Source organism: Phasianus colchicus, chromosome 20, assembly GCF_987193195.1.
Source record: "Phasianus colchicus chromosome 20, bPhaCol1.hap1.1, whole genome shotgun sequence".
NCBI classification, from domain to species: Eukaryota; Metazoa; Chordata; class Aves; order Galliformes; family Phasianidae; genus Phasianus; species Phasianus colchicus.
In genome coordinates, this window is record NC_143455.1 from 5477321 (window position 1) to 5502889 (window position 25569).

General features: G+C 61.6%; 6 protein-coding genes across 13 annotated transcripts; 2 read left to right on the forward strand and 4 right to left on the reverse strand.

The window, feature by feature from the left end:
• Nucleotides 1-89: 89 nt before the first annotated feature.
• On the reverse strand, nt 90-1825 carry LOC116232553 (uncharacterized). The gene is made up of 3 exons (XM_031598984.2): nt 1702-1825; nt 786-1320; nt 90-657 (listed from the first exon to the last, which is right to left on the reverse strand). Exons 1-3 carry the CDS (start codon nt 1737-1739, stop codon nt 547-549), a joined length of 684 nt encoding a protein of 227 aa, XP_031454844.2. The 5' UTR covers nt 1740-1825; the 3' UTR covers nt 90-546.
• A 508-nt stretch (nt 1826-2333) lies between these two features.
• Nucleotides 2334-8615, reverse strand: TMC6 (transmembrane channel like 6). 3 transcript variants are annotated; one of them, XM_090121792.1, is made up of 21 exons: nt 8257-8615; nt 7724-7809; nt 7499-7617; nt 7282-7410; nt 7001-7159; nt 6813-6918; nt 6646-6742; nt 6304-6558; nt 5878-6068; nt 5663-5807; nt 5352-5507; nt 5019-5233; nt 4832-4913; nt 4475-4572; nt 4228-4323; nt 3816-3891; nt 3502-3635; nt 3105-3281; nt 2910-2988; nt 2710-2787; nt 2334-2469 (listed from the first exon to the last, which is right to left on the reverse strand). In XM_090121792.1, the coding sequence occupies exons 2-20, from the start codon at nt 7777-7779 to the stop codon at nt 2716-2718; spliced, it is 2442 nt and encodes an 813-aa protein (XP_089977918.1). In that variant the 5' UTR covers nt 7780-7809; nt 8257-8615; the 3' UTR covers nt 2334-2469; nt 2710-2715. The 3 variants fall into 3 exon arrangements, with proteins under 3 accessions (XP_089977918.1, XP_089977917.1, XP_031454835.2); XM_090121791.1 differs by lacking the exon at nt 8257-8615 and having other exon boundaries at nt 7724-8229; XM_031598975.2 differs by lacking the exon at nt 8257-8615 and having other exon boundaries at nt 5019-5194; nt 7724-8227.
• Nucleotides 8616-8701: 86 nt separating this feature from the next.
• On the forward strand, nt 8702-10940 carry SYNGR2 (synaptogyrin 2). Its single transcript, XM_031598970.2, has 4 exons — nt 8702-8859; nt 9150-9387; nt 9587-9726; nt 9798-10940. The coding sequence occupies exons 1-4, from the start codon at nt 8758-8760 to the stop codon at nt 9993-9995; spliced, it is 678 nt and encodes a 225-aa protein (XP_031454830.1). The 5' UTR covers nt 8702-8757; the 3' UTR covers nt 9996-10940.
• Nucleotides 10941-11172: 232 nt separating this feature from the next.
• Nucleotides 11173-14002, reverse strand: TK1 (thymidine kinase 1). 2 transcript variants are annotated; one of them, XM_031598971.2, is made up of 7 exons: nt 13851-14002; nt 13563-13594; nt 13375-13488; nt 13199-13292; nt 13005-13094; nt 12801-12920; nt 11173-12679 (listed from the first exon to the last, which is right to left on the reverse strand). In XM_031598971.2, the coding sequence occupies exons 1-7, from the start codon at nt 13914-13916 to the stop codon at nt 12521-12523; spliced, it is 675 nt and encodes a 224-aa protein (XP_031454831.1). In that variant the 5' UTR covers nt 13917-14002; the 3' UTR covers nt 11173-12520. The 2 variants fall into 2 exon arrangements, with proteins under 2 accessions (XP_031454831.1, XP_031454834.1); XM_031598974.2 differs by having other exon boundaries at nt 13375-13483; nt 13851-13960.
• A 179-nt stretch (nt 14003-14181) lies between these two features.
• AFMID (arylformamidase) lies at nt 14182-17539 on the forward strand. Of its 2 annotated transcripts, XM_031598966.2 has the most exons (11): nt 14183-14378; nt 14466-14556; nt 14658-14762; nt 14833-14881; nt 15071-15156; nt 15230-15302; nt 15633-15730; nt 15993-16071; nt 16297-16432; nt 16818-16922; nt 17088-17539. In XM_031598966.2, the coding sequence occupies exons 1-11, from the start codon at nt 14349-14351 to the stop codon at nt 17118-17120; spliced, it is 885 nt and encodes a 294-aa protein (XP_031454826.2). In that variant the 5' UTR covers nt 14183-14348; the 3' UTR covers nt 17121-17539. The 2 variants fall into 2 exon arrangements, with proteins under 2 accessions (XP_031454827.2, XP_031454826.2); XM_031598967.2 differs by lacking the exons at nt 15071-15156; nt 15230-15302 and having other exon boundaries at nt 14182-14378.
• A 400-nt stretch (nt 17540-17939) lies between these two features.
• On the reverse strand, nt 17940-21026 carry LOC116232544 (uncharacterized). 4 transcript variants are annotated; one of them, XM_031598969.2, is made up of 8 exons: nt 20869-21026; nt 20564-20688; nt 20334-20417; nt 19873-19961; nt 19482-19667; nt 19272-19409; nt 18997-19189; nt 17940-18831 (listed from the first exon to the last, which is right to left on the reverse strand). In XM_031598969.2, the coding sequence occupies exons 1-8, from the start codon at nt 21009-21011 to the stop codon at nt 18500-18502; spliced, it is 1290 nt and encodes a 429-aa protein (XP_031454829.2). In that variant the 5' UTR covers nt 21012-21026; the 3' UTR covers nt 17940-18499. The 4 variants fall into 4 exon arrangements, with proteins under 4 accessions (XP_031454829.2, XP_089977920.1, XP_089977922.1 ...); XM_090121794.1 differs by having other exon boundaries at nt 19482-19784; XM_090121796.1 differs by lacking the exon at nt 20334-20417.
• Nucleotides 21027-25569: the final 4543 nt, after the last annotated feature.

Genomic DNA, 25569 nt, shown 5'->3' on the forward strand with positions numbered 1-25569 from the left:
CTGATAGGACTGAAAGCTGGCTAGCACCACAGCAGAACAAAACGTTTGTCACACTCAACATATTTTAAAAAGAATGAGTCAAAATCCTGTATATTTAAAATCTTTAATCTTTGATTAAAACAAGCTTTGTGTTTGTGCAAGAAAAATCTCACTTCAGGACACAGGCTTACACAATGATTAACCTTTAAAAGTGCAATTTTAAGGGCAAATCCATTGAGATTTAATCTGGTGGAGGCTCAGGTGAGATTTTATCAGTCTCCTCAGCTCTGTGAAAGGAGTTTGTGGCGAAGTGGGAGTTGTTTTCTGCTTCCACACAAAAGCAATAGGACGAGAGGTGATGGTATGAAGTGATTCCAAGCTGGATATGAGGAAGAATTTCTCAGAAATGACCTGTTGGCACAGGCTGCCCAGGGAGGGGCTGGAGTCACCGCCCCTGAAATTGTTTAAAGGTAAGGCAGATTAAATACTTGGGGACACAGCTTAGTTCCACCCCAGCCAATCCCTTGTCACACACACACAGATTCAACAAGCAACAACGGCTTTGTTCTACAGCAAGTCCAGGAGAAGTTGGAAGTCCTCCTTCCCTCCCTCAAGGAAGTGCTGAGCACTCTGCCTCAGCTGCTGGATTGCTGGGTCTTTGTCTCGCTCCGCCTCACCCTGTTAGGAGAGCAACCCAGGAGCAGTTAGGAACTGATGTAGGTGGGATCAGTCCCATAGCTGACCCAGACATCCACCCCCCTCAGGCTGTATCTTTCCTTGGCTTTAACCCACACCCTCTAGCTCACCAGTGAGTCTACGTTCGCTCCGCAGTGGTAGACTTCTTTCCCCAGGTGCTGCAGCCCTATGTTTGTGAATTCTTGCATATTCTTGGCAACTTTGTGTAGCGTCTCCTCCTCGTAAGCATACACCTCCAAACTCTCAGCAACGAGGATGACAAGCTGCTGCCCCGTGGCTAGACAGGGCACATCATCCACCGTGCCCACCACCTCCATCTTGGTGGGCTGCGGCAGGTAGAGCACCTCACAGTACTCCTTCAGCTCCTCCTGCCCTTCGTAGAAGGAGCCCTCCAGGCCCCCGACCCGCAGGCGGAACTGGGGCTGCTTTTTAAATTCCACCATTTTGCCACGGAACTTCCTCACACACTCACGAATGTCGCTCAGGCTGCGAGCTTTATGAAAACAGGAAGCTGGGCACAGTTGGCTGCTGTGCTGCGTCACGGCCTGCCTGGGAGCCCCACGAGCCAGGAGCTTGGTGCCAGGGGCGGCCCGCCGGACCCCAGACTGAAGATTAGCCTTTGTGGTGCAGTAGAAAGTCTCTGTGCTGCCATGGGAAAAGCACACATGAGCAGGGCCACAACGGTTCAGGCGTCTCCCTGACCCGGCCACGTCTGATCCCGTCTCACAGCACTTGGGCTGTTTCCTGGCCTTGTCACTGCCCCTCGGGTCCAATCTGCTCACGGACCCCCCACTCCCAGCTGCCTGTCTTGTCTCACTTTCCCCCTTCCCCCAACCTGCCCCCCCCTCAGCCTCCCCACCACTTCCGGTTGAGCGCTTCCAGCCCGTTCCAAGTCTTGTCCTCCCCCACCGCCCTCAGCCCACTCTCAGACCCCCTGGTCCTGACCACCCCCATCCTCTCACCACCCATAACCCATTCCCCATCTCCCCCCAGTGCCTCCGGCCCCATTCTCCCACACCCCAGTACCTGGGTGACCTGATGAGACGTTGCGAGTCCACAGACATGGCTCAGCCCCCCTGCCCACCCTCACCCCACCACCCCCCACCCCCCGCAGTGCTGCAGCACCGAACGCCTTCGGTGAAGCCCTGCTGGCTGCCTGGGTTCCGGCTACACCCAGCAAAAGCATATCTTGCTCCGCCCTCAATTGCAGTGAGCTGCAATGTGCTGATTAGTTTTTGTTCCCTTATCTCCACTGTGCAGGCACTGTGACAGACAGCATCTTGCTGCGGCTCCAGATGTGGACGTTTAATGGTTATTTCAGAGAGGGGACAGCCCCGAACAGAGCCTTTTTGTTCTCTGCCCACGCAGCACTGGGAAATGCTGGTTTCTTTCTGAGCCCGTCCTGCTGCACGGCCCTGCTCACTGCACACACCATGCTGGTTTCCTTCACGAGGCAGAAAACTTCACCACCTCCATTCCAACAGGCTGCGAGGTGCTGCTTTCCAGGCTGGCCAGGCAGTTTGCATGAAGGAGAGTTGTTTGTAAACACAGCTGTGTGTGCAAGCCAGTCCCATGGAGCTGTGCTGGGACACAGCAGTGGGGCTGTGCTCCTGGCTCTGGGGGTGCAGCCTTATTTCTGTGCTGCAGCACTGCCCAGCAGTCCTGGGCTGCTTCAAGACAGCAATTCCAAGTGCAGTAGTTTTCTGCTCCCAGCGCAATGCCACACAGCTGCTGGGTCCAGTCCCTTTTGGTGAGGTGTCCTGTTCTGTCCTGCTCCTTCCTGGGTCTGTGACACTGAAAGGAGAAGGTCCCTGTGAGGCCCCAAGGGTCATTCACAGTGGGCAGAGCACTGCTGCATGCTGACAGCAGGGATGATGCTCTCCCTGTCCCCACCACCCCCCAGCTCCCTGTCCCAGTCCCTCCCCGCTTGGCACTGTGCTACTCCCATCCCCCAGCTCCAGCACGGAGCAGGGGAGCACAGTGACTCTCCATCCCTGCCGACCCCCAGTACTCTCCCCTGGGTCTGAGCCTCACCTGGCATCAAGCACAGTGCACTTTACGATCATAAATGGAGTGAATCTTCTGAATGAGGAATTTTTTATCCTCCCCCTCCTGTAACAGCATAGACACTGCAGTGAGCAGCCATGTGGGATGTGCTCTTCCCAGAGCCACTGGGGCTGGGAACTGCCCTGAGCTGCAGGGACAGGGGCTCAGAGCACACAGAGCTCACACACATTGGCAATCTGCTCCTCCAGCAGGCAGATGATCCGGCGCTGCCCTCTCAACACCTGGATGTTGAAGTAGATGACGGCTCTGCAATGACAGGTGTGCAGGGATGGTGTCACTGGGGCTCCGGTCTCTCTGCCTAGGGCTTCTGAAGCAGCAGGGGGAACCCAAAAGGTGTGTGCAGGGTTCAGCCTCATACTCACAGCACTATCCCAGAGAGAAAGAACAGGAAGACAGTGTTCTCCACCAGGTACTGGGGGATCCAGCTGAACCAGGCGATGTTGGGGTTGGACTCCTCCAGCAGCTCCACCCAGACCTTCGGTGTTTGGTAGATGGTTTGAAGCCCCCGGAAGGGGCCACAGGTTTCTGATGGCTTCTCCCTGAGCAGGCAGAGCGAGTCAGTGGGAAGCTGCTTTGGGAGTGGGTGGCTGGGCACAGGGCAGTGGCCGGGCAATGCCCCTGACATAAAGCTCTGCCCTGGCTCCTATTTACAGGAATTGCAAGGGCTGGACCCCATCAGCTGGGTTGGGGTCTCATCCCCAACCATCCCTGCAGGTGCTGCCCCTGGCAGCAGGTGGCTCTGTGCCCATGAATACTCACCACCAGATTGTGTAAGAGACAAAGATGGCTGCCCCCAAGAAGGATGGGAAGAAGAGGAGTGTGATGAAGACAGTACTCATATGAGATGCTTGCCAGGGCTTGCTGGGGGACTGGCAGTTCTGCATCAGACTGGTCTGCAAGCAAGGAGCAGCATGCTGTCACCTCCCACAATGTGACCCAGGAGTGAGTGCAGGCAGCTGCACCCCTCACGTCCCCATCCCATCCATCAGCCGGGAGCTGAAACCTGGGGGACCCCAGCAGCATCTCTGCCCCTCTGCAAGGAGGGCACTGCTCTCAGGCAGACGCAATCACACCTTTTTGATGTAGAAGAGCAGCAGCAGCTTCAGTACTTGCACTGCTGGCAGGAGTGGTGCAAAGAGAACGCCCAGCCTGGAGAGAGAGAGAGACAAGCTGAGCTGCCTAGGAGGGCAATTTGGAGCTCAGGAGCGCCAGGATAGTGGTGCCAACTGCACTCAGAGTTTCACAAAGCCAAGAGCAAGCACACAACGTCCTGTGCCAGGCCGGCTGCAGAGGCTGTGCTCAGTGGCACACGCCACACATCAGCAGGTCAGACAGGAGAGGTTTCACTGACCCCTGGTGGATGTTTAGCCTCTGCAGCTGCCCACACCAGGAGCTGTTGGGTGGCACGAGGCAGGGCTCACAGCAGTGAGCACCGCAAGCGCTGGCTGGCAGGGGATGAGCCACATCAGGCTGGAAATGTCTCACCAGGTCAGGGTCTGTCCATAGATGAGCTCCAGCACATTTTGGGCAATGTCAAACTCAGGCCTCCGCTTACTCTTCAGCTTCTTCTCCAGGATCAGCCTGGGAAGTGAGAGGAGTTCTGCTGACAGCTGCTGTGCACCCAACCATCATCCTTGGGCAGCTGCGGAGCCTCTGTGTGCTGAGGCAGAGCCACCCCAGCTGGAACAAGGAGCAAGGGGCCATGCTGGTGGGCTCTCCTGGGATACATTACCTCCAGAGCAGCTCCCCAAAACCGGTATCCAGCAGAGTGAATATGAAGTCCATCACCACAAAGCGATACAGGTCCTGCCCCACACACGTCTCCCAGCACTGGGGACAGAAGCATGGTAGTGCCAGGCTCTTAATGGGGAGTTCAAAGGGTAGGGGACTTCTTCCTTCTCTGCACCCCTTCCCCAGCTACCTCTCCCCACCACAGGTGCCAACTGTGCTGTCCAGCACAGCCTCTACTGCTAGACCCCTGCCCACACTGCTGCCCCAGCTCTGCTCTGCACACCCTGGGCCAGGGGCAATGCAGGGTACACATCCCCGTCCTGCCCTGCTCAACCCTGCACTATCAGCCAGCACCAACCTCCTTGGCAGAGCAGATCAGTCTGTGGCTTAGCCACTGGTAGCAGAGCAGGCCGAGGATCACCATCTTCAGCAGGAGGTTCCTGGGGAGCAGGAGCACAGATGGGGAGCCCCTGAGCCCCAGGCACAGCAGAGCTGAGGGAAGGGGGATGAAGCAAACCTGGGGTGCAGGAGGCTCCCCACCCTACCTGCAGATGGCCACGTAGACCTCTGCCTCTGGGGAATCCTGCTTCTCCCATGCTGCCAGCAGGTTGTAGAAGTGGGGCATCAGCGTGTTGAGGAGCGACACGATGAGCGGCAGGGCCAGCAGGACTCCCTCCTGCTGCCACGCACTGCCTGCTGCAGCCCCCTGTTCCTGCTGCACCTGGTGAGCGGTGCCTGGCTCAGCACGGCTGCATGGTTCCTGGTGCCAGCCATGGGCTCAACCCCACTGCTCCCAGCAGCAAGCACAATGCTGACAGCAAGAGGGAGGTGCAGCGGGACTGCCATCACTGCTCTGCCTCACCCGGCGCTGTGCTTACCGTGTGCATGTGCTCTGAGAAGTAGTACACGGCCACCACGCAGCCCAGCACTGTGCCCAGTGCCAGGAGCCAGGCAAGCAGGAGCACAGTGATGTGTCGCAGCCTCTGGGAGAGGCTCAGAGGGCAGGAGCGCAATTGCTGCTCTGCCAGCAGCTCCTGGAAGACAGCAGAGCAGACGGGGTGGCTGAGAACATAAGCTGCCATCTAAAGCAAGGATTTATCCTGCTTGCTCAGGTGGGACCTAGAGGGCTGCTGCACAAAGGTGCAGCACAGGGTTGGCATACATGTAGCACTGCAACCCCACTCCTCACCTTCAGCTGAGTGCAGATGTTCTCACTCTGTAGCTTCACCGAGTGCCTCTGCACCACCTTGAAGTCCCATGCAGAGAAGATTTTGATGGCCAGGACCCTTGTGGAGCTGCCCACGCGGTAGCTCTTCAGAAAGGAGTGGTACATGCTGCAGGAGGCAACAGGGCAGTCAGGGCAGCAGTGCTGGGCAGTCAGGCTGTGCTGGCAGTGCTGCTCACCTGTACATCAGCAGGATGCAGGTGGCAAAGAAGGAGGCCGCAATGGTGAACATGTAGGCCAGTGGCATGTTGTATGGGAGCTGGGTGGCTCTGGAGGGGCTCGTGCTGCCACTGGGGCTGGAGGCAGAGGGGTCGTTCAGGGTGGTGTTGCTGTAGTAGCCGTAGTACAGCAGTGAGTGAGTGAAGGAGCCCTGTGGGGAAATGCACAACAGTACCTGTAGTGACCTCACCGGTGCCAGCTGTACTCTGCCCAGCCTGGTATGGGGTCAGCATCAGCCTGTAGGGCACAGTGCCGTGGGCAGGGGCAGCACTGGGGACAAGGGCACAGACCAGGGCATCCCCATGGCATAAGACGCAGGGACACAGAGCAGGGATCAGGCTGGGGGCAGCTCCCAGGCAGCAGGGCACCAACACTGTGGCACTTACCACTCCGGTGAGGAGCTCAAGGCCAGTGAAGGGATGGGGGCTGGCCACAGCAGGGGGATAGGCAGCTTGCAGGGCCACCACAAAAACCAAAAGGAGGAGGAAGGAGATGATGTTGAACAGCAGGAGCGTCTTGAGGAAGAGGAAATAGGAGAGCACGCTGGAACCAAAGCGGCCACTGATCTGCTTCAAGGCGTAGTGCCAAGGCTGTGCGGCATGGACCAGTGCCAGGAACCTGTACCAGAGGGTTCGGCAGCCCTGGGGAGGGTGGAGACATAGTGAGGGCATCCTGCAGCTGTACAGCCTCCGTCACCACCAGCTCCGGCCGCTGTGCTGCAGACTTACAAGCACGATGCAGTCCTGCCAACATGCACAGGCAAAGGTGGGCTCTGCAGAGTGGGCGCGTAGCCCCGGGGTGCTCCTCTTCTGGCTCAGCTGCCTCCTGCCCAGCACAGGAGGCATCAGGGGCAGCCCAGGCTGGGAGAAGCCCAGCCCAGACCACAGACACCTACCGGAGGCTGCGTTTCTCCTCCAGGCTGAGAGGCACTTCCATCAGCACTTGGCTACGCTGTGCAGGTGGGAGGCTCAACAGCTCCTTTGCCAGCAGGCTCTGCTTGTCTGAACGCAGAGAGTCTCAGAGGGACGCACCCAACAAGAGGCATCCTGCCCATCCTGAGCCCCGCTCCAGGAGAATGCTCACCTGCCAGCGTGGCATGGGCTGGGTCACTCTCCAGGTCGTACTGCCGCAGGCTGGGCCGTGCTGTGCGGTTGAGCTGCTGCAGGGATGGACGGCTGCTCCGACGCCGCAGCCGCGCCGTGCGGTTGTAGTACTGAGAAATAATGGCCCCACGGCTGCGCCCTGCGGCACGAACACGGCACTGGGATGGGCGGCCTTAGGGAAAACTCCTAGAAGGGCTCACAGCATGGCAAAGCCCAGGCAGGAAGGGCACAGAGGTGGCACAGAGAGGGGGTGGCACTCACCAATGGTGCGGCTGGGCATGTTGGCCAGGATGCGAAGGGTGGTGGCGTAGCCGGGGTGCTGCTCACCCTGCTCCAGCTCCAGCCCAGTAGAGGCGATGGGGTCCAGGGGAGGCAGGAGAGCCGAAGGCTCTGGGGAGGAGAGAGAGGATGTGGGGTGAGATCCGAGGCGTACAGGACTGTTCCCCTCACCCCCCACTTCTGCAGTTCCGTTTTGTACCTCTGCTCCTCTCCTGCAGCTCCATTTCTATCGCCCCTGCCACCAGGCTGCTCTGCTCCTCGATAAGCTGGCAGAAGGAGCTGTGCAGGGCTCCCTCATTGTCCGGGCTCGGCTCCTGGCTGCAAGGGCACAAAGCTGAAACCCCCACTCGGCTATGGGGGACGTGAAGCTCCGGGACAGCTCTGGGCCGGGTGGTTCTGCCCGCGGTGCTTAGACCACACTCACCCATCGCTCTCAGCGTTCTCAGGGACTCGAAGAGTGAAGGCAGGCAGTTGGGACATCCCGGAGCCGCGCTGTCTCCCGTACGCTGCCTGCACAGCGAACACCGCCGTCAGCCCCGCGTCCCGCCCGTGGCACAGAACCGGGGCTGAGGGTCCGCCGGGTCCCTGCCGGCCCAGGCACTGAGCGAGCAGCGAGACAGGAAGGAAGGAAAGGAGGGAGGAGCGCACACGGAAGGATGCGGGGCGAGCGCTCGTCGAGGCGCGGCCACCGGGGGCCGAGAGCCCGCAGCGCCCTGCTCGGATCCGTTCGATGCGGCGGGACGGCCGCTCCCAGGTCCCGAGCACGCGAGGCCGCAGCACAGAGCTCGTTCCCCTCCTTGCGGATCCCGGCCGCCACCACTGACGGCCCTATGGAGCTGAGCGCCGTCCCCATCCTCGCCCCCGTCCCCTCCCCGCCCCGCGCAGACAAAGGCTGCGGGCAGGAGGCGGCCCCGGGCCACGACCCGCCGCGCTCCCCCGGCACCCGCGGCAGCGCACCCGGTTCCAGCGGCCGCCGCAGACGGGTCCGGAGCTCCCCGCGGCGTCCCGGGGCGGCGGGCACGGCACAGCGGCGTCTCGCGTGCGCGCTCCCGGTGCCAGGCACGGGGCGGCAACGAGCGGCGCGGGGCAGGGCGCGGGGCAGGGCTGCTGTGGCGCTCCGTACCGCCGGGACAGTCACACAAACCGCACCCGTAGGCGCGGGGCCGGATCTCGGCGCGGGGCCGGGCACGCCGGGAGGCGCGGGGCGGTCACGAGGAGCGGGAGCCGCGTGGTGCCCGCCGGACCCCGGGAGCCGCACCGCCCGCAGCCCGGGCCGCGGGGCAGATCAGCGCTACCGCGTGGAGCCGCTCCCGCCGCGCCGGCGCCGGTCCCCCCCGCCGGAGCCCCTCCCAGCACAGCCGGGGCGGGGCGGCCCCAGCAGGTGGCGGCGGCGGCGGCGCCCGGCCCTCCCGGGGCGGTGCCGCGCAGGAGCGGCCGTAGCGCGGCGGCGGCGGCGCGATGGAGGGCGGCGGCGCGTACGGGGCGGCCAAAGCCGGCGGTGCCTTCGACCCGGTGCGCTTCGTGCAGCAGCCGCAGGTCCTGGCGCGCATCGCCAGCGCGGTGAGTGCGGCCGGGGCGGCCCTGCGCTGCTGCGTCGTGCGGCCGAACCCGGCCTTCCCTTCCCTTCTCTTTCTCTTTCCCTTTCCCCGCCTCTCCGAGGCCCGGTCCGGCCCGGCGCGGCTGTGCTGTGCTGTGTTTCCCTTCCTTTCCTTCCCGCGGCCTTCTCCCCGTGCCCGGCCATAGTCACGGGGCACTCAGCTGAGCTCGGGGCGGTGCGGGGCTCGGGCAGCCCCCGACGGGGCCCCTCTGCTCCGGGGCCGCCCCCTGACGCCGCCGCTGCCGCCCCGCAGGTGTTCGCCCTGATCGTGTTCGCCTGCCTGGTCGGGGAGGGCTACACCAACTCGCCCCGCTCCTCGCAGCTCTACTGCGTCTTCAACCACAACGAGAATGCCTGCCGCTACGGCATCGGCATCGGCGTGCTCGCCTTCCTGGCCTGCATTTTCTTCTTCATGGTGGACGCCTACTTCCCGCAGATCAGCAACGCCACCGACCGCAAGTACCTGGTGCTGGCCGACCTCGGCTTCTCGGGTACGGCCTGGGCCGGGCTCCCGGCAATGGCAGTCCCATGACGTGGCTGCGCGGTGCCTGGCGCGAGGAGCTGCCGCTGGCACGGTGCCTGCGGGCCGTGTGCTGCCAGCCCCGGGGAGCGGCGGGGTTCCGGAAGCATCGGGGCTCTGGGAGCAGCAGGATGCAGCCCTCACACCCTCTCCCCCCCTCCCCCCCGCAGGGCTCTGGACCTTCCTTTGGTTTGTCGGCTTCTGCTTCCTGACCAACCAATGGGCCTGGACACACGATGAGGACGTGCGCATCGTGGCCGACTCGGCGCGTGCCGCCATCACCTTCAGCTTCTTCTCCATCTTCTCATGGGTGAGTGCTGGGGGGGCTCCGCGGGGGTCTTCTGCTTAGCGCCGGGCTCTGACGGGTTCTGCCTTCTGCAGGGCCTCCTGATCACCTTCGCCTACAAGCGGTATAAGATGGGGGTGGAGGACTTTGCGCACAGCTACGTCGACCCCTCACCAGAGGTCTCCACGCCGTACTCCAGTTACCCCAACATCAGCCATGACAGTTACCAGCAGCCGCCCTTCACCCAGACCGCAGATGCCACCGAGGGCTACCAGCCACCACCGGTGTACTGAGCCCAGCCCACAGGGATGGCTGTACAAGTGCAATTTTCTCTTGCGGGGTGGGAAGGGAGGGACCTATAACTTGAACGGGGAAGGGGGCAGGAGGGTGATGGTTGCTTTGTGTGAAGACCACTGGGGTTGGGTGGGTGCTGGGGCAGAGGGTAGGGCCTGGTGCCTATGGTGGAGCCATGTGCTCCTTGCTGTGAAGCAGTGATGGCTGAGTAGAACCTGCTGTGCACAGCCAGCTCCTCTAGGGGGAGAGGGGGAGAGTTGGTGCTCTGGAACGGCTGAGCCCGAGCCCCACTGCTGTGCCTCTGGGGGAGTAACGGTGAGCACCCCTTGTTCCCTCCTGGTGCTGCTGCCTTGGCCAGCTCTGCTGACTGCAGTCCCCAGGTGCCACCTTTAACTGCTGTAGCATCTGTCCCAGCACAGCTGCACGGTGCAGTCCAGCTCCTGCCTGCCACTGGGTTTGCATGCCTTCCTCCCCTCCTTCAGCTGCTGCTGGCCGAGCTTGATGCCAAAGCCTCATCTTCTGAATATGCACCCTTGTGCTGTGCCTTCCCCAGAGCCTGCACGGGAGCAGCTGGCACTCGGTGGTTTGGGATCCGTGGGAATGGTGGGTGCTGGGCTCACAGTAGGGCAGCTCCCTTCCCCCCAGAGCACCTCCCTGCCAACTGCAGGCCCTGTGTCTGTCTCACACTGAACCCTGCGGGGGTCTCCCCATGCCCTGCTCACTGCTGTCCGAGCCGTGCCCTGCTCAGCAGCCACTGTCCCCAGGCTGGGTGCTGTGCTGTGCCTCCACGTGGGCTGTGGCTTGTCTCAGGTTGTGTGCTGCTGTGCCTGTTGTGAAGCTGTTCCCAGCAGCAGTGTGAGGTATGTGAGCTGTAGCTGCTGGGGCTGATATTCAACTATGCCTTTATCACTGTAGAGATGGAATAAACTTTTTCACCTAGCCACCACCTGTGTTTCTTCTCTGAAGTACTGGGTTCTTCCTCTCTGCTGTGTGCTGGGGGGGCTCCACGGGGGGAGCTGGTGCCTGTTGCGCTATCAACAACAAGCTCACGCCAGCACCTATTTTTAGCAAGGCTTGCTGCTCCTCAGGACAGCCTGAGCAACATCAGTGCCGTGTGACCAGCAGCCAGCACACACTGCTGCTTTGTGAACAGGAAAGCCACACACCAGACTGCTCTGAAAACACAGGCAATTTTATTAAGTTATTTATTAATCTAGAATGCAAGCACTACTGCATGTTCCTCATCCCTAAGAGGAAAGCCCAGGCCTGACAAGGGTTTGTGAACACTGTGGCTGTAATTGCTTTAGTTAACACCAAGGAAGTGAGGTTTCAGAGTCTTCTAACTACCTGGGCAGCTGCCTGCTCCTCAGTACAGTAGTAAACAAGTATTGTAGAGAGCACTGTATTTGAGAGGGGATTGACCAAAGCCCAACCAGAACCAAGAGCTACTGCTCAGAGCTCAAGGAATCTGATGAGAAAAAGCACTTTATATGAGTAGTAAAAATTCTTTCCAGAAGCTAAGTCAAGTAAAGGGAGAGGATTCTTCAGGTGTTACAGCAAGGAAAGCAGCAGGCTCAAGAATTCTTGAAAAGTTGAGAAGGAAGCAAAACACATGACTAGAACTGAGAACCATCTACTCAAAGAAAAGACCCTTTTCCAGGTAGCTGGATCTTCACAGGAACAGTAGTCCAATTCCCTACAGTTTAATTCCTGATCCCCCAAACCTTCCACAGGTCACTTATGCCTTATAAAGGCTTGGCTGCACCAAGCTCGAACTTGTGCAGAAAGTCCTTTTTAGTTTCAAAGGCTAGAATGAGCCTAGGAGTCAGGCTGACAAGACAAGCCTTCCTTCTCCCCTCCTCCATTTAAAAACAGCAAAAACAAAAAACGTATTTACAACAAATTTAACAGCAAGCTAATTGGCTATACACAATTGTTTAGACTGCAGAAGGCCAGGCTGCTGCTCTGTGTCAGTTGAAGTTGTGCCACTGTTCTATAAAAAGGGAAGGGGCATCTCCTCAGGCTATATTAAAAAGGAAGTGGCTTTCGGAAGCCAAATTACTGTACAGTATCATCAGAAACCCAGAATTTAGCAGCAGCACATGAGAGAAAAGGCTGTTTGCAGGTAAGTGACCTGGCTACCAGTGGCGAGTCTGAACGTGTGCCAGGAGCAGGAGAGCAGACCAGGCAAGTTGTCAGTGCCCCGCAGCCTGGGTTGGTGTGGCGGCTTTCCAGCTTTTCCAGCACGTTTGTATGGCAGCGTCAGTAATTAAATCTCTTTTCCATGTTCTGGAAAAGGAACTCCCTTTTAGTCAGACTCTGTTTTCAGCTCCCCCTGGCATCAGGTCCAACTGATTGCCCTCTTTCCTGGCACTTGGAGCAGGGGAAGAGCAGCTTGGTTTGGCAGGTAGAGCTATGACATCTGACAGTTTTGATAGAGGGGGGGAGGCCAGATCTGAAGTCCAGGAGCTGCAACATTTACCTTCTTTCCTTGTGTCCTTCCCTCCACACTGGAGCATAGCAATCAAGAAGCAAAGATCTTCCGTGAGGCTGGCATATCCAGCTGCTTCACCCCCATGGGCACATTCTCCTTGTCTTCTGACCCAAGCTGTTGAGGCCTCTTCTGGAAGTAGCAAGCTCGGCAGACAGAGTGGTATTTGTCTGCTCCTCCAATCACTTCAACCTATCAAGGAAATCAGAAGAATGACTCTGCAGAGATCAGCTTACCTGAGAAGATCCTTTCTAGACTAGCAGAGCTGGCAAGGTGAAGCTGCTGAAAAGCTTTGTGTTTCAAGGGAACTCACCTCCCTCTCTGCTCCCAGCCTCTTTGTGTAGGAGGCCTCTCGGTAGCACTCCATGCACACGGCGTTCAGCTTCACCACGCTCTCAGCCAGCGGGACCAGGTTCAGGATGCTCCCAAAAGCCTGCACCGAGACAGAGGCTGTATTGTTGGTTGAGTCTGGTGAGATTCCCAGTGCAGCTGATGTACTAAAACTAAAGCATGTTACCTTTCTCTGGAAAGTCCCATCAAGAGCAGCAACAATGACGGTTTTCCCAGCGTTGGCCATCTTTTCACAGAACTCCACAATGTCTGGGAACTACAGGAGGTACAGAAACAGCAGCTTCAGGAGGAAGAAGGGGCAGTGCTCTGCTCCATGTCTAGCAGTGCACACCCCAGGTCCTGCCCTGGCCACACACTTACAAACTGCCCTTCATCAATGCCAATGACTGCAGAGCCCAGCGCCTCCTGGTACACATCCTTAAGGGCACAGGCAGGGCGGGCCTCCATGGTGTTCCTGAGGGGGAACAGAGGGAGAGAGTGAGCCAGACAGCCTGGCCACAGGTCCAAGAGCACAGATCCTCCTGCCCGTAGCCCACCTGTCATGTGTGGAGACGCCGGTGGTGCAGTAGCGGGTGTCCTTGGCGTATTTCACCAGCAGACACCGGTACTGAGCGAGCTGGAAGCGCCGCACGCGCCGCATGAGCTCTGTGCTGAGAGAGCAGGAGTCAGCAGGCCCAGCCACAGCCGGCTCCAGCCCAGCCCAGCCCATCCCGCCCCGCCTTACCTCTTCCCAGAGAACATGGGGCCGAAGATCACCTGGAGGCAGAGCCACACGGTCAGTGGTGAGGTGCCGGCCCGCCGTCGCCCCGCTGCAGCGCTGCAGCACTTCAGCCCCCACCCGTCCCAGCACGGCCGCCCCGTCGCCCCGCACAGCCGCGGCACGGAGCCATCCCCGGCCCGGCCCCGCACTACCGGTGCCACGCAGCCCCGGCGCTCGGCATCCCCTCACAGCCGACCCGGCCCCACCAATCCCAGCCCCGCCCACACCCAGCGGCCCCGCCCCGGCCGGTACCTGGATCTGCCCACGCGGGCGGCTGGGTGAGCCGGGATGCACGCCGGGCACGGTCAGACAGCTCATGTTCGCGCCGCTCCTCACAGACAGACTGACCGACCGACCGACTGACTCACAGCCCGCGCGCGCGCCGCCGGGCCGGCCAATCCGCGACAGCCTCGCGTCCACGGACCGCCGCCGCCGGCCAATCCGAGCAGAGTTACCCCGCAGCGCCGACCAATCCGAGCGCAGGCGGGAGATTTCTCATTTCTCTCCGCGCTCCCGCGGAGCGAGCCGCCTTCCCGGCGTGCCCCGCGCGGGCTCTTACGTCATCGCCTCGACCGCGGGGTCAGAGGCCTCAGCTCCCGGCCCGGCCCGGCGTGTCCCGGCGGCCAATGGCTGCGGGCCCGGCCCGGCCCGACCCGACCCCCGGAGGCCAATGGCCGAGGGACGGCCCCGCCCAGTGCCCCGACCCGGCCCGGCCGCCAGCGGCAGCGGGGCCGGGTGATCGAAGAGGAGATGGGACGGTGGCAGGACATGGGTCTGGAGGTGCGGGGCCTGGCCGGGCCGAAGCCTCCTCCGGCGCCCCGGGTCCGGCCGCCCTCCTCCTGCAGCACCGCGTTCGTGTGCCCGCAGGAGCTGGAGAAGCAGTACTCGCCCAGCCGCTGGTCCCGCCGTATGGACAGCGAGAGCGTCATCCAGGCACACGTCGATGTGATGACCGCAGGTGGGAGTGAGCTCCAGATGGGCACGGCCCCAACCCGGGCCTGCAGAGCTCACCACGAGCTGTGGTGCTGCATACGGGCTGATTCTCCCCCGGCCCTGCAGGAACGCAGAAGGCCCAGGCTGCTGCACGGACCTCACTGCACGTCCCCTATGGAGATGGGGATGGGGAGAAGCTTGACATTTATTTTCCCGGGGACTCTTCTGAAAGTAGGTGGTGGGCACTGTGACTGGGGGCCTGAGGTCATGTCTGCGTGCTTACCTGTGCTGTGCTGTGCAGCTTTCCCGGTCTTTGTCTACATCCATGGTGGATACTGGCAGTGCTTGAGGTAAGACAGACTTCTGATATGGGCTCCCTTGAGAAGGGAGCTGCCAGGTCTCTTTTACATCTTCCTTCTCTAGAGAACAACACTAAACACAGACTTTGGTATCCTGGACCCAATGGCCATCCCCAGCCAGCCCCATGAGGACATCTGTCTGTCCTCTGGAGCTCGGCAGCTTCTCTCTCCCCTCCCCAGTAAGGACGCATCGGGTTTCGCAGCCCCTGCGCTGCTGTCCCAGGGCATTGCAGTGGTGGCCATTGGTTACGACATTGCTCCCAAAGGTAGGCAGGGCCCAATGGGGGCCATGACTTCCCCTGATGGTCTGGTGCCCACCTGACTCTGCACTCTGCCCAGGCCACATAGATGCAATGGTGCTCCAGGTGCGGCGCAGCCTTGCCTTCCTGGTGAAGCAGTACCACAGGATCAGGTGGGCAGCACACAGTGCCTGGTGTCCCTGTCCCCTGTGCCAGCAGCCTCTACTGCTTCTGTCTGGTCTTTCAGGCAGACTGTGCCTCTGTTGCTCCCTGGGTGGATTACTGCATTGGGATGGCTGTGACAGAAACAGGATGGGGTGGGGAAAGCCCTGAGTTATGATAAAGACCTCAGTGCCTTGGTGCAGCACCACTGACTGTACTCCTTTGTCACTGTACAATGGCTCAGTTGGTGGACTGGGAAATATGGCCAGTCTGCAGCCTCTGGGGCACAGCATGTGATGTGCTCTTTCTTCATGCATTTGCTTATGGCTCCTTCTCTCTAGGGGTATTTACTTGTGTGGGCACTCGGCAGGGGCTCACCTGGCAGCCATGGTCTTGTCCACAGACTGGACAGAATTTGGAGTGGTTCCAGATATCAGAGGTAGTGCCTTTAGAGACCCCTGTTCTGGAGGGTTGGTGTTCAGCACCAGGGGGCTGCACCTGGGCATCTCCCACTTTTCTGTTCTGCGATCTGTTAAGCTGATCACTTGCTTCAACTGGTTGCATCTTGCATGTACTAAGGGAAGAAGAATCTGAGCTGGTGCAGCTCAGCAGCCTCCCTCTATCCCTCTAAAGCCATGGGGACTTGGGCATGAGAAAGCCTGAACTGCAGAGCCACTCACCTACCACATCTCTGTTTGCAGGAGCTGTTCTGGTGAGCGGTGTGTATGACCTGGAGCCCCTTCTGCACACCTACGTGAATGATGCACTGAACATGAGCCTGTGAGTCCGTCTGCTGTAGCGACAGCATATAGAAAAGGGCACGGGCAGCTTGTGAGCATGTGTGGCTTTGGTCAGCGCAGCCTGTGGGCAAACACCAGCAGCTTTGCAGCCTGCTCTGCCCATGCATGCAGGCCCTGCAGGCTCTGCCTTGCTGGTGCACGCCGCTGAGGCTGTGGGGGTGCACACAGGCACACACTGTCTGTCACTGCAGTGTCTCCTCCCCAGGGAAGTGGCCCAGAGGAACAGCCCCATCCTGTGTATCACACAGGCAGTGCCTGTGGCTGCATCCTGTGAGGTGCTTGTGGCTGTGGCCCAGCATGACTCCCCGGAGTTCCGCAGGCAGTCACAGGAGTACAGCCAGGTGAGCCATGCAGGGATGCTGTGTGGGCTGCCCTACTTAGACCTGCTCCGTTCCCTCTGCAAACCCTAAAGTGAATGAGGCTCTGGCTTGGAGATTTCTGAGCTGGTAATGCAGAGCTGCAAAGAAGAGAGTGGGGCTGGCTGCACTGCTGAATCAGGACTGCCTCCTGCTTTGGGAAGGTGCCTCTTCTTGCCATTGGACCCAGCTCTTTCTTCCAGTCAGCTCTGGTGATGAAGAGCTCACGTACTGTATCAATTAGTATTTCTGCTGCTGGTGTGATGACCACCCTCATCAAGGGAGAATGCTGGTCCTTACTGAGCCGTTGCTCATGCTGTGCTGTGGGGCCCAGCTGGGGTTCCCCCTGCCAGCACTGATCTCTCCACAGGCTCTGCGCTTAGCTGGCTGGTCTGTCTCTCTGTTGGATCTTGCCAGCGTGGATCACTTTGACATCATTGAGAAGCTGTCAGAGGAAACTTACGTCCTCACTCAGGTAAGGGAGAGAGGCTCTTTCCTGCAGCCTCTCCATTTTTTGCTGTCCTGAGTACAGCTCAGATCTGCCAGGCCGGGAGGGAGGGCAGTTGCAATGGGTGTTTTCCCCCAGCATGAGGCGCTGTGGGGCCAGGCACCATTCACAGCATTTGGTTCCTCATCCCAGGTGATCCTGAACATGATTGCGAGAGCTTGCTGACATGTTGGAACAAACTGGAGATGCAAACCACAGACCTGTGCAGTGACAAGCAGTCTTCGTGCACTCTGCCCTGTGCTTATCCTTGTTTCCTCTTTCCATCTCATTGGGTCCCCTGTGGCACAGGGAAGTTGCTGCCCTGAGATACCATTCGTGGTTCTACAAGGGGCAGATGAGCCTCCACTGCTCCTCCCAGCCTGCCAGTAGCAGGCCCTCACAGCAGGAGAGCTCCAGCTAGCACAGGCGAGTGATGATGTTCCTTCACTGAGGTGTTCCTGTGCTTTGTGGATGTTCTTAGAGCTGGACCATCTGTGGTGTGCAGGGTTGACTGCCTGCTGTGGGTCTGTCTGCTGACTGGATGTTGAAGTTTGTTCCTTGAAGCTGCTAATGGCCAATACAAAATAAAATAGGAATAAGTGCTGCCTGGCTGGAAATCTTGGGAACATGTAACTGTGCTCAGCTACTGAGCATGCTTAGCTGATGCGTGGAGAAGCTGCTCTGTGGCAGAGCTTGGGTTGTGAGGAGGGCAGTTCTATGCCAGGCAACAGGGAGAGCACTGCTGTGAGAAGGGCTCAGCTCTTTGTGCACACAGGGCAGAGGGGCCCTGCAGTGACACAGCCACTGTCACAGGATGCAATAGCAGCATTTACAGGAGCTGCCTGCAGGCAGGCAGAGCTGTGCCTGGGACAGCCCTGGTCAGACAAGAGCTCTGCTGCTGGGAAGTAGCCCTGTTTCTGTGTCTGTGAGGCACCTGCACGTTTTCAGGAGCACTTCTCCTTCCATGGAGACCTCCAGGCCCTGCTGCAGAGTAAGAAGAGGAGCATCTTTGGGGGAGAAAAACATTCTGCATCGCCAAAAAGTGTTTATTTAGACCCTAATTGCCCCACTAGACCAGTAAAAACTGTGCTGAGCACAGAAGGCTGCAGAGAACTCTTCCTGTCCTGCTGTTCCTGTGCAGCATGACCTGCAGCATGGTCCTGGATGCTGCTTGTCCTGCTTTGGCTATGTGGTGTGGGCCGTGGCAGCCCCAGCTGCTGTGGGCTGAGGACTGGAGTGCCTGGGATGGTGCATGCTTGATGGGAAGCAGCCTTGGCATGGCCAGGCTGGTGGTGTGAGCTGTGGGCACGTCTGGGAAGGAACTTGCCCCAGGAGGTGTGGTGCTCCTTTGGGAAGCTGTGAACTGCGGTCTCCCTAGGGTTGGGCTTGCATGCTGGCTTGCAGGGGTGGAGATGGTTCTGCAGCTGGTTGGGAACATGCCTGGAGCACGCTGTGGGAGGTCCCAGCCCCTTTGCCAACAGCTGCCCAGCCCACATGCTTGCCTGCTGCAGCCCGGCAGGGATGGCTTTCCCACGGGGCTGGGAGGAGGCACGCTCCAGTCTCACTCAGTGCTCTCCTGTGCCACGAGGGCTGGGGCCCCGGCCCTGGGCCAGCTTCTCCTGACACTTTCTGGCCACAAAGCTCAGCTTGTTGAGAGCAAGCTCAGTGTCACGGGATGAGACATCACAGTGCCAGACCGCACGGACAGTGCGCTCCGACCAGGGGAACAGCAGGACGCTGACAGTGCAGCCCGTCTCAGCCAGCTCCTCCTCGCTCACTGCCTGCAGGTGTGTGCAGAGCTCTGCTGGGGGCAGCCCCTTCACTTCCACCATCACGATGTTCGTCTCTACAGCCGCCAGGCTGACAGAGCAGAGAGGCGAGTTCAGCTCCTTGATGCCTGTGGAGGTGCAGGCTGTCAGGCTGCCAGCTCAGTGCTCCAGCAGGAGGCTGCTCAGGCACTGCTGCCCATCCACAAGCGCAGGACCCAGCTCTGCAGCTGTGCACCGAGCCTGCAGGGGAGCAAGTTTATGCTGACACCAAATGTCCCGAGGAGCTGAGCTACCTTGAGCGAAGCGGCGGGCGTTGTCGTGGTCTCTGCACAGCATTTCCTCTGCCTGCTCCAACCCAATGCGGGCAGCAGCCGCCAGCACACCCGCCTGCCTCATCCCTCCTCCCAGCAGCTTCCGTACCCTCCAAGCCTCTGCCACAAATGCCCGGCGTCCAGCAAGCACGGCCCCAGCCGGGGCACCCAGGCCCTGCAGATCCAGGAGGGTGGTGTGAGCGCTGGCTGCAGCCTGAGCACCATGTCCCTGCCCCGGGCTCCCCATGTGAGCTCACCTTGGAGAAGCACAGGGACACGGAGTCACAGTGCTGGGCGATGCGGGCCGGCTCCACGTCCTGGGCCACCGCTGCATTCATCAGCCGTGCTCCATCCATGTGCACCCGCAGCCCGTAGCGCTCAGCGAGCAGGCGTACCTGGGTGGGGGCACAGCTGCTGTGAGCTGTGCTGTGCCGTGAGGACCCCCCAGCCCTGCCGGCAGCTCCCACCTGCTGCAGGTAGGTGAGAGGCAGTGCCCGGCCGCCTGCTGAGCTGTGCGTGTTCTCCAGGCAGATGAGCTCAGGGCGGGGGTGGTAGCGGCTGCCATGGGCCTCACGGATGGCCAGCTCCAGCTGCTCCAGATCTAATGTACCGTCAGGCAGGTCTGGCAGCGCCTGTGAGTGGACCCCTGCGACCTGCGCGGGCAGCAGAGCTGGAGAGAGGCTGCCCTGCCATCCCTTGTCCTCAGTCTCCAGTCCATCAGCCCTAGTCGTGGCTTGGGTGATGCTGTCACAGACCCGAAGGGGACCTCCCTGCAGCCAGAGGAGGGCAGCAGCAAGCCGCTGTCCGCCCCCGGGCACCCCCCCTCCCCCCCAACTTCCCCAGCAGTGCAGCACCCACCTGTGCAGCCCCGCCGTGCTCATAGACGTGCAAGTGGGCCTGGGCACCCAGCAGCAGCTGAGCCCCTCTGCGCTGGCAGTGGCACATCACTGAGGGAAGAGGGGAGTGAGCACAGTGTGTAAGTGTGGGGTGCCCTCCCCCCCTCACCCCCCCGGCGGGAAGGGGGGCACCCATTGTAGATGGGTAGAGGGAGAGTGGCCCCAGAGTGGTGCTGCAATGCTGCAGCTTTCATACGCATGGGGCTGAGCGTGATGCAGGGTCTGCTTCTGGTGGAGGTGTGGAAGTTACTGCTCCCCCAGCCCTCCTCTGTAGCCATTAGGGTGGAACGCATAGCAGCTTTTTGAGCAGGACCAGGACTCTCCCAGAGACTGCTTGTGCCTTCTCCATCCTTTGTTGGGGGGCTCCAACTCATACCCTGGGATGCAGGGCGGGGAGAGCAGCACTAAGCACTGGGCACTGACCTGCGATGAGGTTTGCCATTGTAGCCGTGGGTACAAAAAGGGCATCCTCCATCCCCAAGATCCTCGAAGCCAGCTGCTGCAGCTCTGAATAGAGGAAACGTGCAGAACAAGGGTGGGAAAGAGGTCTGCACCACAGCTGTATGCACTCCATACGTTTCCTTCCCAGCACAGCCCTTGGCTCAGCCCAGGGAGTGTGACAGTGCAGCAAGGGCTGCCGGCCCCGCGCTCACCATTGACCGTGGGGTCCTCGCCGTAGTCGTCGTCCCCCACGTTGGCCCGGGCCATGGCACTGCGCATAGCGGGGCCGGGCTGCGTGACGGTGTCGCTGCGCAGATCCACCACGTGCTGCGGGCGCCTGCGGGGACAGCGAGCGGGGGGCTGGTCTGTGCTGCTGGGGAGGGGCTGCCCACCCTTGACCTCTCCGCCCCCACGCCCCGCTGCGCCGAACCGAACCCGAACCGCTACCGCTTCCTGTCCCGGGAACAGCCCTCCCCCCCCGGGTGGGGCCGAGCCCGGCCGCGACCTCCGCACGCACCCGAGCGCCGCTCCGCCCCGCAGCGACCCCGCGCCGCCCCCGGTTCCGCCGTCCCCCGCCGTGGCCGCGCCGCCGCGGCGAGACCCCGCTCCGTGCAACAGCGCACGGCGGAGCGCAGCCCCCGCGCCCCGCGCCGCCAGCATCGCCGGGTCCGCCGGGACCGCCCCGCCGCAAGGGCTCCCGGGGCACGTAGTCCACTCCGGGACCGGGCCCGGCTCCACTGCCCGCGGTCGTGCGCTCCCCCCGGCGGGGCCGCGGCGTGGCGGCACACCGAGCCCGCGCCGGGGTCCCCGTCCCAGCGCTCCTTCTGGGCGCTGCCGAGCACAGCCGGTCTCCCCGCTGCTGCCGCTCGGGACACCGAAACGACCCCGGGGTACCCGCCCCGCAGCACCCTCCCCAGCCCGCGCCTCTGTCCCTGTGCGGGAGGCAGGCTGTGGCTGTGGGGAGGCACCGCTCGGTGCAATGTGCTCAGCGTGCCCCGGCCCCGCTGGCAGATCCCGGGGGGCACAGGGCTGCCAGCCCCTGCCCGGCCACGTGCTGCGGCTCTGCACGCACACGGAGCTGCGCGTTGAATGGCGATGGCTGCTGCTGCGCTGCTGACGGGAAAGGCACAGAGTGACCTTTGCTGATGGGAATCGGCTCCAGCTTCTGGCTGCATCTGCCCTGCAAACAGCTGACACGCTGCCCTGTGGCACTGCCGGGTACTCGCGGCTCAGGGCCGTGCTGGTGTCAGCTGTGGGCAGTGCTGCGATGCTCAGCACTTTCTCCTGGCACGGGGGAGGGGGATCCATGGGCATCTGGCTGCTGGCATCAACCCATGTGGTGCACAATGGGGCACGTGCACAGAATGGCAGTGAGACCCCCACCTCATCCCATCGGGCAGAAGGGCTGCTGAGCAGGACAGAGCCGTCCTTCAGGGTTCCGTGGGGAGCACCCCGTAGCACTCAGCAGCTTCCAGCCAGTGCTGGGGGTTGGGTGCAGGTGTCCATCCCTCCCCTTGCATCTCCCTGTGCCACGTCCCCAATGCACTGCCCATGCTGCCGCTGCCCTTCTCCTCCATCACCCAACTCCAGGCCCTGCGTTGGAGTCCCTACAGCTCCCGGCTCACTGCAGCTGTCACCCTGCCGACGAGTGAGCCATAAACAGTCCTTCACGGAGACGTTTTTCACACACAGGGCCACATGTTAACAGTTTTTCTTTATTTACTGCCTCCATTTCCTCTTTGTTCCAGGAACTTGTCCTCCAACTTCAAGCCGCTCATGATTAGGCAAAAAGGCCTCTAATCTCCCCGATCTGATTTACCGTCACTGAGAGCAGGCGCTTCCCGTTACTGGCCCTGGACCTGGGAGCAGGGCCGGCCGCGCTCTGCCGGCTCCCCGCGCCTCTCCTCCCCGAGGCTCCCCTGCCGCACACACTGCCTTCCCAGCAGCTTCCTCTTCCAGTAAGCGTGGGGCAGCCTGGGGCTGGGGAACGCGGCCGTGGCTGTGGGCAGGGGACCGCATCGCGCCCTGCTGCTGCTCCTGGCACGTGGCAGCTCCATGGCAGCCGCTGCGTGGCAAGGCTCCTCGGCAATGCCCGTGTCCTTTGAGCCCCTGGGGCTCTGCTTGTAGTGCTCTGCGGCCCCCGGTACCTGGAGACCCTGGGAGGTGGGCTCACGGCCACATATGGGGATGAGCCAAGGCCACAGGCACGCGTGCAGCATGGGGACCGCTGGTGCCTGGCGGGTGGCCAGGGGGCTCGGTGGGAATGGGTTGTGTGTGACTCCCACCTGGCAGCTCTGTCCCCACAGCTCCCAGCCCCACTGAGCATGTGGCCGCTGCGGGCTGAGCTCACGCTACGAAGGTGCCTCCCCGAGGCTAAAATTAGTTGCTGAGCCCTGGCTGAGGAACGGAGCCCGCATCCCGCTGGGGAGGATCGGGTTTCCCTACGCCTCCCCCTGCCACGGGAGCTGGCAGCCGCCGGGGCGATTCCCGGAGCCGGGCCGGGCTCCCCCCTGCCTCCGGCCCCACAGGCAGCTCCGGGCGCAGCCGGGTCTCGGCGCCGTTCCTATGCCCATGGTGGTGCTGTCCCAGCTCCCCCCCCCACCAGCTCTGGGAGGTAGGGGTCTGGGGGCCACAGCTTTGGCACGTTGTCCACCCCAGCAGGTCTCTGAGGTGGGGGCTCCCCATTTTCTGCTCTGCTCCAACTGAGGCTCTCAGCACTGTGGCCAAGGATGGGTCCCACAGTGGAGCCGCTGCGGGGTTTGGGTGGTGTGAGGTTCTGGTTTGGGACTGGCGCTGCTGCAGCTATGCAAGCTGTGGGATGTGCTATGCAGGGCTGCAGGATGCTGGGTGAGGAGGGCTGGCCACAGTGCCTGGCAGGGACTCGAGCCCCAGCCATGTGCTCAGGGTGTTTTCCTCTGGCGCTGCCTTGGCCCCGTGGCCTCGCTGTGTGCTCTGCGGGGTGTGATAACTCATCCCGTGTCCTGGAGCCCGCCGGCCTGGAGGGCCCTGCTTGAATCTGGTGGGTACAGAAAGCACAAGTATCAATCATTCCCAAGCTGTGGGAACCGTGGAGCCAAGTGATTTCCTACTGTCGGGAACTGCAGAGCGATGCCTGGAAGCTCTGGGACGTGCTGGGCTCCTGGCTTAGCCAGCCTCGGGGACAGCCAGGCCTTGGGCATGCGGTGCTGCACTGTGCTGCACTGTGCCATGTGTTGCCATGCTTTATTGTACCATGCCATGTGCTGCTGTGCCATGTGCTGCTGTGCCATGCTGTACCATGCCATGCGGTGCTGTGTGATGCCATGCTGTGCCATGTGATGTCGTGCCATATGGTGCCATGCCATATGATGCTGTGCCATCCCACACTGTGCCGTGCTGCACCACGCCATGTGGTGCTGTGCTGCCACCTGTGCCAGTCGGCTCAAGCTCTTTGGGACACTCCAGCAGCTGCTTACACCTGCAGCACCCAACGAATCAGAGCCCAGAGCAAACCTCACGCTGGGGGAGCACCCGGCAGCACCCATCCCGTCCCGGCAGAGCGCGACCGTTCGTCACCAGCGCTCTCTCCCGGGGCACCGCTGCCGCGCGGGGGCCGGCTCCTCCCGGCGGAGCGGTCCCAGGGCCGAGCGGGGGCAGCCCCGAGCCGCAGGGGACGGGGAGCCGGGTCGGCGGGGGCTGCACGGAGGGGCCCGGGGGGCTCCGGTGATGCCTCGTTCCACTGCCCGCCGGGCTGCAGCCGCCCCGCGCCGGGCGCCCCATCCAACCTGCCGGCCGCGGGGCCGCCCGGTGACCCCTCCCTCCGCCGGCAACAACTTTTCCAGTAAAACCACTGCAGAAATCCCGGCTTCCCGACAGGCCCGCCCCTTGGCTGCCTTGGGGGGGTGGGGGCCGCGCTGCGCTTAACCCTTCCCGGGCGGGCGCAGGTGGGAGCGCGGCGGGCGGCGGGCGGGGGGCCCGGACCGGGCACAGCCGCTGCAGCAAGCGGGGAGTTCGGCCGCAGCACCGGTGCCTCCGGTCCCAGCCGTGGGGTGTTGGGGGAGAAGAGGCAACGGTGTCACCGCGGGAGGAGCGCACGGCCCCGGCCCCGGGGAGAACTTCGATTCCCATCCGTGGGTTCGCAGCGAGCGGAGGGATGGCAGTGCCCGCGCGGGTGATGCAGCTGTGCACTGGGATCGCTGCACGTGGATCCCGGTTGCCCTTGCACCGCTATGTTTGCACTGCGATGTGTTTCCCTCAAAGTGTTGCTGACGCCGCGGGAGGAGGGACTCAGCCCCACACAGGGCAGCGGGAGCGGGAGGGATGCCCGCGTCCGAGGGGACCCGAGCACGGCCCCTTCCTGCGGGATGCAGGGCAGCCAGCACTTCCCAGCACTGCTTTCTGGGGAGCAGCCTGAACCCTGCGGGCTGCATCATCCACCTCTGCGGTTCGGGAGGTGTGGGGCAAATGAGTGAAGATGGGGAGAGGAGCCTGCTGCAAAGTGGGCACAAGGTGCTGCCTCAGTCCTGGAGGAGTGGATGCAGTGGGAATTGGCAGCACGTGGGTGGATTTGGGACGTGCCCTATGGTGATGAGCAGTGTGGGCAGCATCAGTTCCCCTTGCACCTGATCCCTGCTGCTGGGAGCGGTGGGCAAGTGTGAGCCGTGTGGATGGACAGGTAGCCTGGCAGGCACCATCCTCAGCCCTGGTGTCTTGGGCAGCTGAGGGTCTGGGCTGGGCAGGGCACCCAGGGAGCAGGGTGCCATGTGGGTCTTAGTGCCATGTGGTTCTGGCTGCCTGTTGTGCCCTGCCTGCTGCCAGCCCCAACTCCACGCCCGCTGCTGTGCCGGCCCCGCCAGGGCTGAGGTAAGTGCTGTAATTGTTTTCTCTGTGGCCCAAGATGAATAATTGAGAGGTCTTTGAGGAGAATTAATTAGCCCGTTTATTGGCAGTAAATGCTTTTCTCCAGATGATGAAATAGATCCTGCGCCACACATGGGGCAGGCGGATGCAGGCTGCTGAGGCTGCTCAGCAAAGTGCTGGTGCCAGGGCTGTGGGATGGCTGTGCTGCTGCCCTGTGCCTGCCCCAGGACAGTGGTGATACCCGTGCTTCCTCACACAGCCTCATGCAGACCCTTATGCCTGGCACCTGCAATGCTCTGTGCAGGGACACCAAAGGGCAGGAGACTGCCTGGAAGCTCCATCCATGCTGCTCTGCACCAGAGACCAGAGACAAAGTGCA

Bases quoted from the DNA above. Each gene is read 5' to 3' on its own strand.
- AFMID (XM_031598966.2), top strand. From the start codon at position 14,349: ATGGGACGGTGGCAGGACATGGGTCTGGAG. The intron at 14,763-14,832 runs GTAGGTGGTGGG...TGTGCTGTGCAG, and splicing joins TCCCGGGGACTCTTCTGAAA to CTTTCCCGGTCTTTGTCTAC. The intron at 15,731-15,992 runs GTAGTGCCTTTA...CTCTGTTTGCAG, and splicing joins AGTGGTTCCAGATATCAGAG to GAGCTGTTCTGGTGAGCGGT.
- TMC6 (XM_090121792.1), bottom strand. From the start codon at position 7,779: ATGTCCCAACTGCCTGCCTTCACTCTTCGAGTCCCTGAGAACGCTGAG. The intron at 3,636-3,815 runs GTGTGATTGCGT...CCTTGCTTGCAG, and splicing joins TGCTCTTCTACATCAAAAAG to ACCAGTCTGATGCAGAACTG. The intron at 3,282-3,501 runs GTGAGTATTCAT...CTGCCTGCTCAG, and splicing joins GTCTCTTACACAATCTGGTG to GGAGAAGCCATCAGAAACCT.
- SYNGR2 (XM_031598970.2), top strand. From the start codon at position 8,758: ATGGAGGGCGGCGGCGCGTACGGGGCGGCCAAAGCCGGCGGTGCCTTC. The intron at 8,860-9,149 runs GTGAGTGCGGCC...GCCGCCCCGCAG, and splicing joins TGGCGCGCATCGCCAGCGCG to GTGTTCGCCCTGATCGTGTT. The intron at 9,727-9,797 runs GTGAGTGCTGGG...TGCCTTCTGCAG, and splicing joins TCTTCTCCATCTTCTCATGG to GGCCTCCTGATCACCTTCGC.
- LOC116232553 (XM_031598984.2), bottom strand. From the start codon at position 1,739: ATGTCTGTGGACTCGCAACGTCTCATCAGGTCACCCAG. The intron at 1,321-1,701 runs GTACTGGGGTGT...TTCCCATGGCAG, and splicing joins CGTCTCATCAGGTCACCCAG to CACAGAGACTTTCTACTGCA. The intron at 658-785 runs GTGAGCTAGAGG...CTCTCCTAACAG, and splicing joins GAGCGAACGTAGACTCACTG to GGTGAGGCGGAGCGAGACAA.
- TK1 (XM_031598971.2), bottom strand. From the start codon at position 13,916: ATGAGCTGTCTGACCGTGCCCGGCGTGCATCCCGGCTCACCCAGCCGC. The intron at 13,293-13,374 runs GTGGGCTACGGG...GTTCCCCCTCAG, and splicing joins GGCGTCTCCACACATGACAG to GAACACCATGGAGGCCCGCC. The intron at 12,921-13,004 runs GTAACATGCTTT...GTCTCGGTGCAG, and splicing joins ATGGGACTTTCCAGAGAAAG to GCTTTTGGGAGCATCCTGAA.
- LOC116232544 (XM_090121794.1), bottom strand. From the start codon at position 21,011: ATGCTGGCGGCGCGGGGCGCGGGGGCTGCGCTCCGCCGTGCGCTGTTG. The intron at 20,418-20,563 runs GTGAGCGCGGGG...TCCTCTATTCAG, and splicing joins CGAGGACCCCACGGTCAATG to AGCTGCAGCAGCTGGCTTCG. The intron at 19,190-19,271 runs GTGAGCTCACAT...CTGGATCTGCAG, and splicing joins TGTCCCTGTGCTTCTCCAAG to GGCCTGGGTGCCCCGGCTGG.